General features: G+C 54.5%; 1 protein-coding gene across 1 annotated transcript; it reads left to right on the forward strand.

Annotated features, from left to right (window-relative positions):
- Window positions 1-4,277: 4,277 nt before the first annotated feature.
- Window positions 4,278-8,169, forward strand: CCDC177 (coiled-coil domain containing 177). Its single transcript, XM_064143486.1, has 2 exons — window positions 4,278-4,440; window positions 5,105-8,169. The coding sequence occupies exon 2, from the start codon at window positions 5,113-5,115 to the stop codon at window positions 7,015-7,017; it is 1,905 nt and encodes a 634-aa protein (XP_063999556.1). The 5' UTR covers window positions 4,278-4,440; window positions 5,105-5,112; the 3' UTR covers window positions 7,018-8,169.
- Window positions 8,170-12,707: the final 4,538 nt, after the last annotated feature.

Below are 12,707 nucleotides of genomic sequence, written 5' to 3' on the forward strand. Positions count from 1 at the left end.
CATGCTCCCATCTTACCTGGCACTTACCATCTTAATATTTTCCAGGAGGAGAGAACACAGCCGTGGCTTGACAGCTGCAGTGCCGCAGCTAATAGTTCACCCCATCAGCCAGTGAGCTGGCATCTTTGGTCACAAGGGAGCTGTTCCCTGACCTGAGAATTTTTCACACAGCTAATTATCAAGCTTTATAACCATCCCCTGCAGACAATGATCATAGAATCAAGGAATGGTTTAGCTTGGAAGGCTCAAAGATCATCCAGTTCCAACACCCCATCACAGGCAGGGACGCCTCTCACTAGAACAGGTCACTCAAGGCCTCATCCAACCTGGTCTTGAACATCTCCAGGGAGGTTGTGGAGGAAAAGAACCACAGAATGTGATCTTCTGTCCTTCACAACCTCCCTGGGCAACCTGTGCCAGTGTCTCACCACCCTCACTGCAAACAACTTCTTCTAACATCTAATTTAACTCTCCCCTCTGCCAGTTTAAAACCACTACTTCTCATTCTGTCATCACAAGACCTTGTCAATAGTCCCTCCCCAGACCTCCTGTAGCCCACTTCAGATACTGCAAGGCCACTCCAAGGTCTCCTCCAGGCCTTCTCTTCTCTAGGCTGCAGAGCCCCAACTCTCTCAGCCTGTCCTCATAGCAGAGCTGCTGCAGCCCTCTCAGCATCTTGGTGGCCTCCTCTGGACTGGCTCCAACAGTTCCATGTCCTTCTTGTGTTGGGGGCTCCAGAACTGCACACAGGACTGCAGGTGGGGTGTGAGGAGAGCAGAGCCAAGGGGCAGAATCCCCTCCCTTGCCCTGCTGCCGCCCAGCACAGGGTTGCTGTCTGGGCTGCACTCACACTGCAGGCTCATGTTGAGCTTTTCACGAGCCCAGATCCCCAGGGCCTTTTCCTCAGGGCTGCTCTCAGCCATTCCTCACCCAGCCTGGATTTGTGCTTGGGATTGCACCCACCCAGGTGCAGGACTTTACACTTGGCCTTGTTGAATGTCATGAGGTTGGCCTGGGCATAGCTCTGCAGCCTGTCCAGGTCCCTCTGGCTGGATCTCTGCCCCCTAACAAGTTGACTGTGCCACACAGCTTGGTGCCATCTGCAGACTTGCTGAGGGGGTACTGATTCCTCTGTCCAGATCACTGACAAAGATGTCAAACAGCACTGGTGCCAGCACTGACCCCTGAGGGAGCTACTTGGCACTGGTCTGCAGGTGGACATTGTGCCCTTGATCACCACTCTCTGCATGCACCATCCAGTCCATTCCTTATCCAGCAGTGCTCCACACATCCAGTCTGAGTTGTTTCAGTCTGGTGACCAGGATGCCATGTGGGAGAGAGTCAGATGCCTTACTCAGGTCCAGGTAGATGATGTCAGTTGCCCTTCCCTTGTCCACTGTTGCTGTGGCTTACTTCATCGAAAAAGCCACTCAGTTTGTCAGGCATGATCTGCCCTTGGTGCAGCCATTGCTGCTTACCACCAATCACCTCTGCTTTGCTTTCCATTTGCCTTAGCAGAGCCTTCAGGAGGATTTGCTCCATCATCTTGCCAGGCACAGAGGCGAGACTGGTCTGTAGTTCTCGGGGTCATCCTTTTTTCCCTCCTTAAAGATGGGCATTATGTTTGCCCTGTTTCATGATGATGACGAATGAATGAAATCAGATTAGTCAATATGGTTTCTTGGTGGAGTGTGCCCATGCACTGTGGATGCACCATTACTGTGTGCCTTCATTAGCACAGGGTTGAGCACGATTCAAAGTCTTTGCCTGTGCAGTAAGAAACCATGACCAAACTCCAGCATTTCAGTCTTCTCCCTAGGACTTCCTAGGCCTTTCTTAGGTCCTCTTGCTCTGTATTCTTGTCCCAGGCCACTACAGAAGTCCACTGGTGAGTGCCACATCCTTCATTCTTAATGCAAAGCAGATTAACCTGCACCTGTAGAGATTAAATGAGGAACTGTTGAAAAGCACTGAAGTCATAACAGAGTGGTTAGTGGTACATTTGGTACTACTGTCCTCTGCCTGACAAAATCAGAGTTGCTCCACTATTTGGCACAGATGCTCTGCAGCTCGACAACCTGCAACAACCCCTTTTTGCTGAACTGTATTTCTAGAGCAAGCCATTCCTCAACCCCACTGGAGCTGCTGAGCCCAGCACCCCTGTAGAAATAGGGGGTCTAGCAAAGTATGCAACCAGCATGTTGAAAGTGAGTACCTGAAAAGGTGCACCCTATTGCCTATCACACCACTGTAGTTCCTCCCTTGTCAGACCTGACACAGCTCTGCAGCAAGCAATAGCATGTATTAGCCACTAAAGGGAATAGAGTTTCATGGCTGGAAACTGCATCAAACTGAAATTTGAGAGTTGTGTCTTTCCTTTCCAGCTCTGGCATAAATTGTCTAGGTAGCCCAAGGCAGGCACCTTTGTATGCCTGTGGCTCAGTTTGCAATCTGTAAAACTTCCTTCTCACAACCATTTTGCCCTTATTTGTGTTAACTGTAAATCCTGATGGCCTTGTTTGCATACAGGTAGAGTGCAAAACAGAAGACACCACCCTGGAAGCGCAACTTACATGGGGAAGGTCTACAGGGAACAATGGGTGCACAGGGGAGCAAGTGCACGGAGGGATGTGTGCCCGGAGGGATGTGTGCACAGGGCAGCAAGTGCATGGAAAGACGTGTGCCCGGAGGGATGTGTGCACGGGGGAGCAAGTGCATGGAAAGATGTGTGCACGGAGGGATGTGTGCCTGGGGGAGCAAGTGCATGGAAAGATGTGTGCCCGGAGGGATGTGTGCACGGGGGAGCAAGTGCATGGAAAGATGTGTGCACGGGGGAGCAAGTGCATGGAGGGATGTGTGCACGGGGGAGCAAGTGCATGGAAAGATGTGTGCATGGGGGAGCAAGTGCATGGAAAGATGTGTGCACGGAGGAGCAAGTGCATGGAGAGATGTGTGCATGGAGTGATGTGTGCACAAAGGGATGTTCAACGTCTTTGTTGGTGCCATGGACAGAGGCATTGAGTGCAGCCTCAGCAAGTTTGCTGCCCACACCAAGCTGTGTGGTGCAGCAGACAGGCTGGAGGGCAGGGATCCATCCAGAGGGACCTGGACAGGCTGCAGAGGTGGGCACAAGCCAACCTCAGGAGGCTCAACAAGACCAAGTGCAAGGTCCTGCATCTGGGTTGAGGCAATGCCAAGCACAAATGCAGGCTGGGCAGTGAGTGGCTGGAGAGCAGCCCTGAGGAGAGGGGCTTGGGGGTGCAGATGGTGAAGAACCTCAACATGAGCCTGCAGTGTACACTTGCCTGGGCTGCAGCAGGAGAAGTGTGGCCAGCAGGGCCAGGGAGCTGATTCTCCCCCTCCACTCTGCTCTGCTGTGACCCCACGTGGAGTACTGCATGCAGTTCTGGAGCCCCCACTACAAGAGGGATGTGGAGATGCTGGAGTGTGTCCAGAGCAGGGCCAGGAGGATGCTCAGAGGGCTACAGCAACTCTGCTGTAAGGACAGACTGAAAGAGTTGGGGCTGTGCAGGCTGGAGCAGAGGAGGCTCCCAGGTGACCTTCTTGTGGCCTTCCGTGACCTGAAGTGGGCTACAAAAAAGCTGGGGAGGGACTTTTGAGGCTGTCAGGGAGTGAGAGGACTGGGGGGAATGGAGCAAAGCTGGAGGAAGGGAGAGTCAGCCTGGACGCGAGGAGGAAGTTGTTGAGCCTGAGAGTGGTGAGAGGCTGGAATGGGTTGCCCAGGGAGGTGGTTGAGGCCCCATGGCTGGAGATGTTTAAGGCCAGGCTGGATGGGGCTCTGGCAAGCCTACTTTAGAGTAGGGTGTTCCTGCCCATGGCAGGAAGGTTGGAAGTAGATGATCCCTGTGGTCCTTCCAACCCTGACTGATTCTATGATTCTGATTCTATTCCATGATTTAACGGAGGGATGTGTGCACGGAGGGGCGTGTGCATGGAGGGGCAGGTGCACGGAGGGACGCAAGGGTGGCAGGATGCGCACGCAGGGATGGAAGATGCCTGCAGGGAAGGACACACTCCCGGAGGACCAGGCGCTTGCCCACTGCCCGAGCCAGCCGCGGCACCGCCGCCGCCGCAGCAGCACCCGGCCCGGCCCCTCGCAGGGCGGGGGCAGGGAGACGAGGGGCGGTCTCCCGCGCCAGACAGCAGCGCTGCCCCCGGCCCTGCCCGGCCCCGCTGCGGGGCTGCGGGCGGGTTACCGCTGCTGCCGCCTCCGCCCGCCCCCCGCGCGGGGCCTGCAGCGGGCAGCGCGGGGCGCCGTAGCCCAGGGGCCGCCGCGGTGCCCGCTGCCGCCGTCGCCCTGGAAGCGGGGACGCCGCGCGGGGCCCGGGGTGCCATGGAGGAGCCGCCGCCGCCGTCCGCCTGATTCCCGAGGCTGCCGGCACCGAGACAAAGCGCGGGACTGCCCGCCGCGGCTTCCCGGTGAGTTCCGCGGGTGGTTGCTTGGAGGGGGTGGGGGGGGGGCTGCATTCTTAGTCCCGGGCATTGGGGATGGAAGATCCCGGTCTCGCACCCAGCTCAGCCTGCCACTCCCGGGTCCCCCCCATCCACATTCATAGCGCAGACGCTGCCGTCCGCCGCCCTGCACCGCAAGCATCCGCGCTCACAGCCCTGCTATTTCCCACTCCGACGCTCGCCGTGGTGCCTCTTCCACTCCTTGCCCACCGAACCCGCGCCTTTTGCCCAGACGTGCCGGAGGGACTCCTGAATCCACCCCACGTCACCCCAAACACCCTCATCACCTCAAACGCCCCCGCGCACAGCCCACGCAGTTTAAAGCCTGCCCGGTCGCCCCCCTCCCCCTGCCCGCGCACAGGCTCCAGCACCCCCGCGGGCCGCCCGAGCACATCTCACGCCGAAAAGACCCCGCGCTAGGCAGCCCCCTCCCCAGCCTGCCCCCTCCTTTCCACAGACACAACCGAACTACACTCCCCCAGCTCAGCCCCCCTCCCGGGGAAGACCCCACCGCCTCTCCATCGCCTGCCGCCCGCACTGCTCTTGCGCCTTCCCCGGCAGACAAAAGGGGCCCGGGTCCCCCTCACCTGCCGGCCTAGGTGCTCACCCGCCGCCGCTCTCTCCCTTGCAGGCCGAGCCATGGTGGAGCCGCCGGCTGAGCCTCCCCCGCAGCCCTGCCCGGCTCCCGGGGGGGCAGTGGGAGGAGAGCCAGCCCGTCCCGGGGAGCAGTCGCCGCTGCTGCACCTGGACCTGTACAACTTCGACTGCGCGGCGGCGGAGGGCAGCCGGTACGTGCTGACCAGCCCGCGGTCGCTGGAGGCCTGTGCCCGCTGCGCCGTGCGGCCGGTGGAGCTGCTGCCGCGGGCGCTGGGGGAGCTGCTGCGGGAGGCGCCCGGGCGCTCCATGCGGGTGGCCGCCGGGCTCTATGAGGCCTACGAGCGGGAGCGCCGCCGCAAGCTGCAGCAGTGCCGGGAGGAGCGGGAGAGGATCATCCGGGAGGAGAAGCGGCGGATCCTGGCGCCTCTCGGCAGCCTGCCGCCCTCGCCCGCCGCACGGGTCACGACCCGGGCTGCAGCCACCGCTGCCACCTCCGGGCCCCGGCCCCACGGCGGGGCGAAGGCCAGGGCACCGGGGGGTGCCAAAGGCAAGAGCCACTCCCTGGACTCGTTACAGAAACGCCGTGAAGGCAGCTGGGGCAAGACCTCCTCCGAGTCGGGGGCATCGTCCTCCTATAGCGGGGAGAGCCTGCGAGAGCGTGGGGGCAAGTCGGGGGGCCGGGGCCGAGGGGGAGCCATTGCTGCCAACGGCTCCTTGCTAGGGCGCAGCTTCAGCCTGGGTGACCTCAGCCACTCACCACAGACAGCCCAAAAGGTGGAGAGGATCGTTCGGGAAGTGAAGAGGAGAAAGGGCCTGTCAGAGGTGCCGGAGAGGGACAAGAAGATCGCGGCGCTGATGATTGCCAAGCACCAGGAGGCCAGCCTGCTGCGGGAGCAGCGGCAGGCTGCCCACCTCCAGTGGGACAGCCAGAAGCGCCTGGCCGAGCAGCGGAAAGAGAAGGAGGAGAAGGAAAAGCAGAGGGCCCTCTTGCATGGCCAGCGACTGTGGGAGAGCCAGGTGGAGAAGCGTCGGGGCAGGCTGACCCAGGAACAGGAGGAAGCTGTTTTGCTGAAGCAGAGACAGCGCCAGATGTGCGAGGAGAGGTGGCGGGAGCAAGCCGAGAAGCAGGAGCGGCTGCGCAGGGAGAGGCTGGAGAGGGCCATTCAGGAGGACAAGCAGAAGAAGCTCCATCAAGAGCACAACCTGAAGGTGAAGGAGGAAGGCAAGAAGGAGCACCGGGAACGAGAGGAACAGCTTCTGCAAGAGAAGCTGTCCATGGCCGCACAGAAAAGGATGAAGAAGGAGGTGCAGTTGCAGAAGGAGAAGAAGCTGCTCAACCAAACAGAGAAGCTGAAGCATGAGGCTTTGCTCAAGGAACTGGCCAAGCAAGAGGCAGAAGAGAAGGAAATGCTGAAAGCTTCCCTAGAGATGAGCTTGACAAAGGCTCAGGAGAACTATGAGCAATTAATGGAGAAGAGGAATCAGGAACTGAGAGAAAAAGCCAGGCGAGAGGACATGCAGATCCAGAGAGCCAAACTGGCAGCAGAGAAGAAGGAAAGAGAGCAGAAGGAGCACTTGGAAGCCCTGGCTAGAGAGACAGAGAGAAAGCTCCAGCACGCTGCCCAGGTGGCTGAAGAGGTTGTCCAAGAAAAAGCCCGCAGGGTGGTCTTGAGTCGTCTGGAGAAGGAGAAGGTCCAGAAGATGAACAAGCAAAAAGTAGAACAGTACGAGGACTTACGGCGCAGGGAGATTCTCCTTTCTATAGAGAGGAAGCTGGAGAGGAGCGAGCAGATCTTCAAGGAGAAGAAGACTGTCTTAGAAAATGCCAGGTCCGTTGCTCGGGCGTCCTTCCACGTTCGGGAGAGGGTGCGGGAAGAGACGAACACGCGCACCTTTGACAAGATGGCCTTCGAGGCGGAGCTGCACGCCCACCTGAGCAAGAAGTGAAAGGCGGTGGACGAGTGGCTGTACATTATGGTGTACACCCAGTGAGGTATCAGAAAGCTCCCCCCATCAGCATTTGAAAAACAACTAAGCAGCACCCTGATTTCTTATTGTGAGGGAGCAGGGTACCGCACAAAAACGTGGCAGCTATTTCACATACTTTTTGAAACGTGATTTTGTTCTGGCCGTGTATTAAGGACTGACCTTGGTCATCTTTGCACTGGGGAGGCGAGTTTTTGTGTCTCCACCCCACAAGCACACACATTTTCTCAAGAGAGCACTGCAGAAGAAGTCTCCTGGAAGCCTGTGAGCTACTGAGTGATTGTCCATACCAGAGCTGACTACAGCTGCACTCTTTTCAGATGGAAATTCAGACGACGGAGAATATTGGAGCCTGCTGACTAAGAACCCAAACCAGCCCCAGCTGATTCTGGCTTGAGTGACAGCAGCTTGGTTTAAGTTACAGGGCTGCATTTCCAAAGCCACTGCACTGCCATGCTGAAGGTGAGGATGCAGCATGCTGGGCAGGATGCTGAGCTAAAGGAAGCACAGATCAAGGTTTCATCCCACCATGTCAGTAGACATTATGATAGGAGTTGGGCAAAAGCTGTCAGAAGTTCTCACACCGTTTCTCTTTTACTATTTGCAACTGTTGCCCCTCCCAGCTATCTTCAAGTCTCCTTTGAAAGTTTCTCTTACAAACCTCTGCACAATCAACTTCATTTTTTTCAGAGGAAGGAGAGAAGTGGGCAATCCACAAGCTGATGAGCACCAAGACAACCCAGCTGTTCATTAAGATACAGGAATGAAGGGACCTGTGAAATCTGGCCTCTGTGGCAAACATGGAGCCTTTGTAAACTGAAACCTGCAAATATTGCAGAGAGAAGTTGCCCCTCTTGGGAATTCTTGAAACTTCAGGAGAGCCTCCACAACTTTCTCCAGATTGTCCTGCCTTGAGCAGGAGGTTGGAGCAGGTATCCAGTGAGATGTCCACCCACTTCTTACAATCATCTGCTTGAGCAGGGCAGCATTTATCTGTCTGCTGGTGCTAACTTTGTGTGTATATATTATATAGGGCACAAGAAGGAGTAGATGCACAAAATAAGGTACATGACAGATTCTCTTAGATGAGGACCATGGTTTGGTTTTGTTTGTTTGTTTGTTTTAAACTCATCTCAATACCCTGTAGAGGGAACAGAGTCCTTCTGCCATTAATGCCCTGTGAAATGTGAAAAGCCTACCTGTGCTCTGTCCACAGTGTTCTGCTCCAGTTTTCCATGGTTACTTTCTGCTAGGTTGCAGTTAAGAGCACCTCCAAACCAGGTACTTTCTACTGTTCTGACTCCGGGCAGTGCCAGCTCTGCTCCACCATCTGTGGCGTCATGCTGGGTTGCTGTGGTTAAACCTGGAGTACAGGGGAGAAACAGCAAGAACAGCCAGGATCTTGTTAAATTGCCAGTGTCTCTCACATACAGCAGACGAAAAAAACAAGAAGGTGACTCATGTCACAAACATGCAGTCCTGAACTTAGTGCTTACAAGGATTTATGAGGTCAAAAACCTCTTAGAAAGCTTTCAGGAAGGTGTTAAATAAAACATCACCTACAAAAGTAGATTGGTGCCCTGCAAAGCTGGAGACCTTACACCAGTAGTGTTGAGAATGAAGCAAGTAGGGGGTTTCTTTTGATTTTGATACCATTGGTGCTGTTGAGGGGCAGGCAGCTGAGCCATGTTTGCCATGGCAGTCACTGGCTCACCGTGTAACACCAGGCACGGCCTCCTTGCTCCTGTTGAGATCCAAAGGAAGTGGAATCTGGACTGTGGGATGTCTGGGACTTGAAGGAAATAGCAACAGCCAGCTTGGCAAAACACTTCAAAGACTTGTAACAAGTGTTGCTAGCAAAGCACAAAGTACTATTTTATTACTTATTATTTATTGACTTGTTACTTTATTTATTTAAGTGGTTATTAAAGTAAAAAACACCCAAATCTAAAAATAGTGGCAGCTGGGATGAGGGCAGCAGTGCTACTCTTTCCAGCTGGGAGTCTGTCCCCTCACCCTCCTCCTCGAAACTACAATCAGTTTGAACAGCAAAACCAATCCTGCTCCAGCACTGATGGAGGTCCCTGATTAAAAACCAGGATTCTTCATGTGTTGTTCATACCACAGTGCCCTTGTAGCTGCAAAGACCTAGAAATGAAATCCCCAGTGTCTCAAATCCAGCCTGCACAAAACTTCCCGTGCTCCCTGGCAGCACTAGAATCAGGACAAACCCTACAGTGACTCCAACATAGCTATTTCATCTGGTTTGTAGTCCCGGGGGCTGCAGAGAAAGCCTGTCAGCATGGACGTGAGGGTACATCGTGCTCCAAGCTCAGTGCTTGATCTGTTGTTCGGTGAAGAAACCATGGGAAGGGCTGGGAAACTGAACAAAAGGCAACTTGTAGTGAGTAAATAGTCTCTAACTGGAGCTTTTCCCTAAAGGTCTGCTGCAATCTACCTGAAGGCTTTGTCCAAACCTCTCTCTGATGGGGCATTTCCAGCGTGGACTTGGGGACATTTTACAGCCCAGGAGATGTGTCCTGTCCACTGACTGTGATTACTCCTGGGGTCCATCTGCTGCTGCTGACTGAGTTTGACACCTTGGGGCTACAGCCAAACTAATTAAAACACACCTATGTGGTGGTAATTGGATTGGCAAACTACTGTTCTATCCCGTGCAGTGTGCAGCTCGTTTTGAATGTGCAATCTTGAGAAAGGGAAAAAAAGCTGTTCTGTTTTTTTTCAAAAGACACTCTCCTGTGTGTGGGCATTGTTTATTTCTGTAGAGATTCCACTCCAAAGTTGTAGAGTCACAGGGTCAGTCAGGGTTGGAAGGGACCACAAGGATCAGCCAGTTCCAACCCTCCTGCCATGCCCTGGGACACCCTACCCTAGAGCAGGCTGCACACAGCCTCAGCCAGCCTGGCCTTAAACACCTCCAGCCACGGGGCCTCAACCACCTCCCTGGGAAACCCATTCCAGCCTCTCACCACTCTCATGCTCAACAACTTCCTCCTCACATCCAGTCTGAATCTCCCCACCTCCAGCTTTGCTCCATTCCCCCCAGTCCTGGCACTCCCTGACAGCCTAAAAAGTCTGATTCTATGATACTATGATTAGAAGACATTTTAGACTCCTTCTCTATTACAACCATGGGGTGGTAATAAAGACTTTGCTTCTAGGCCATTTGCATGCTTGCTGCAGAATGACCACTGGACTTTGAAACACCTGCATCAGCAACCAAAGGACAATAAGCAAGAGATTTCTGTGACTGATAACATTTCCTAAATACCTCGAGTCTAGCTCCAGGTTTTGTGTTGCATCCCAGGGATCTAATGGAATGCCCCCAAGTCTGGATCCAGTGCCACTCAACATTCAAATCTAAAGCCAGACACTGACACGTAGGCTCACTTTTAACCCCACCTGAAAACTGTTGCACAGCTTACTGCTGCCCACTGGCTAGGACCACTCCTAGAATATGACCTGCAAGAAACCAGTCTGAAGTTTTACAGGGTTTCTGAAAGTCAAGTAGTGAAAAGCAATGGGGGAAAGCCTGCAACACCACCAAGTTACTCTTAAAAGCAACCACAGGACCAAGTCCTGTGATCAGGTTTCAGGCAGAACTCAATACCTATCTTCTCCATAGTGAGCCATCATCAAGCATACAGAGTTGCAAAAGAGAAGTCTCTCACTTGCTGACTGACAAAGAATTTCGGAAGCGTTAGAAGTGGGCAGCCTGCTTTCCTTGGATCAGTGCCCTGTGATTCTCACTTCAGTGAAAACAAGGATGCAGGATCACCTTGTGTTGGGGAAACTCATACATAGAGGAGAAACACTGACCAGCAAGCAGTTTCTTCTGGCTAAGCTGTGTTGAGATACTGGAAGGTGTCCAGAGAAGGGTGACAAAGCTGGTGAGAGGCCTGGAGCACAGCCCTGTGAGGAGAGGCTGAGGGAGCTGGGGGTGTGCAGCCTGCTGAAGAGGAGGCTCAGGGCAGACCTCATTGCTCTCTACAACTCCCTGAAGGGAGGCTGTAGCCAGGTCTGGTTGGGCTTTGCTGCCAGGCACCCAGCAACAGAAGAAGGGAACACAGTCTCAGGCTGTGCCAGGGGAGGTCTAGGCTGGATGTTAGGAGGGAGTTGTTGTCAGAGAGAGTGATTGGCATTGGAATGGGCTGCCCAGGGAGGTGGTGGAGTCACCGTGCCTGGAGGTGTTGAAGCTGAGTCTGGCTGGGGCACTTAGTGCCATGGTGTGGTTGATTGTCTACGGCTGGGTGCTATTTTGGACTGGATGAGCTTGGAGGTCTCTTTCAAGGTGGCTGATTCTATGATTCTACATGTTAAAAGAGCAGATACAGAATGAGGCTTTTTATACCATCCTGGCCAGCTATAAATCAATCACTTGCCTAAGCATGACAGCATACAATGGCACTTTCTCACAGCTTGTTAAAGTTACAGGGCCCATTTCATTCCATTGATTCCCTCCCCAGAGCCAGTTGAGTTAGTCCAGGAATGGATACAGCCTCGATAGAGTAAACTTTATATTATCTATATACCACTCTGGTTTGGGATAGATTATGTTTCCAAGAGCTGGGTGGAAATTTCCCCATCAACACTGTACCCAGGCAACAAGATGGGAGGGTGACTTAGCAGCTGCTATTTTTAGGCTGGGTGACAGGTTTGTCAATACCCCCACGCCGCACGCCGTGTTCCTGGGTGCTTGCAAAGCAATGTCTGCTAAACAGCTGAGGGGAAGGGCAGCTGGCACAGGAGCACCTTGTCACAGACTCATAGAGTCTCTTAGGTTGCAAAGCCCTGCATGCTCATCGAGTTCAATCATTAGTCTCACATTGACAAGTCCTTGACCAAACCAAAGCCCTCAGCACAACATCTCATCACTGTGAATCGCTGTGGTTGGAAAGGAGCACCAGCGTCAGCCAGTCCAACCTTCATCCCAGTAGCCTTCAGCAGCAGACCACAGCCTCAAGCTCCACATCCACTCTCTTTTTAAACACCTCCAGGGATGGTGACTCCACCACCTCCCTGGGCAGCCTGTGCCAGTGCCTGACCACCTGCTCAGGAAAGAACTTCCTCCCAACAGCCAACCTAAACCTGCCCTGATGCAACTTGAGGCCATTTCCTCTTGTCCTATCATTAGTAACCGGGGAGAAGAGACCAGCTCCAGCCTCACTACAGCCTCCTTTTAGGTAGCTGTAGAGGGCAAAAAGGTCCCCTCTCAGCCTCCTCTTCTCCACACTAAACACCCCCAGCTCCCTCAGCCGCTCCTCACAGGCCATGTTTGCCAGACCTCTCCCCAGCCTCGTTGCCCTTCTCTGCACCACTCCAGCACCTCAATGTCTCTCCTGTACTGTGGTGTGACCAACACTGGACACAGTACTCGAGGTGTGGGCTCATGAGTGCTGAGTACAGGGACATGAGCACCTCCCTACTCCTGCTGGTCACACCACTGCTGATAAAGGCCAGGATGCTGTTGGGCATCACCTGGGCACACTGCTGGCTCACATCCAGCCAGCTGCCCACCAACAGCCCCAGGTAGCTCTCCAGCCACTTCTCTCCCAGCCTGTAGGGCTGCTGGGGGTTCTTGTGGCTGAAGAGCATGACCTGGCACTTGGCCTTGTTAAACCTCATGCAAT

The sequence above is a fragment of the Pogoniulus pusillus genome, chromosome 1, assembly GCF_015220805.1.
Source record: "Pogoniulus pusillus isolate bPogPus1 chromosome 1, bPogPus1.pri, whole genome shotgun sequence".
Taxonomy (NCBI): Eukaryota; Metazoa; Chordata; class Aves; order Piciformes; family Lybiidae; genus Pogoniulus; species Pogoniulus pusillus.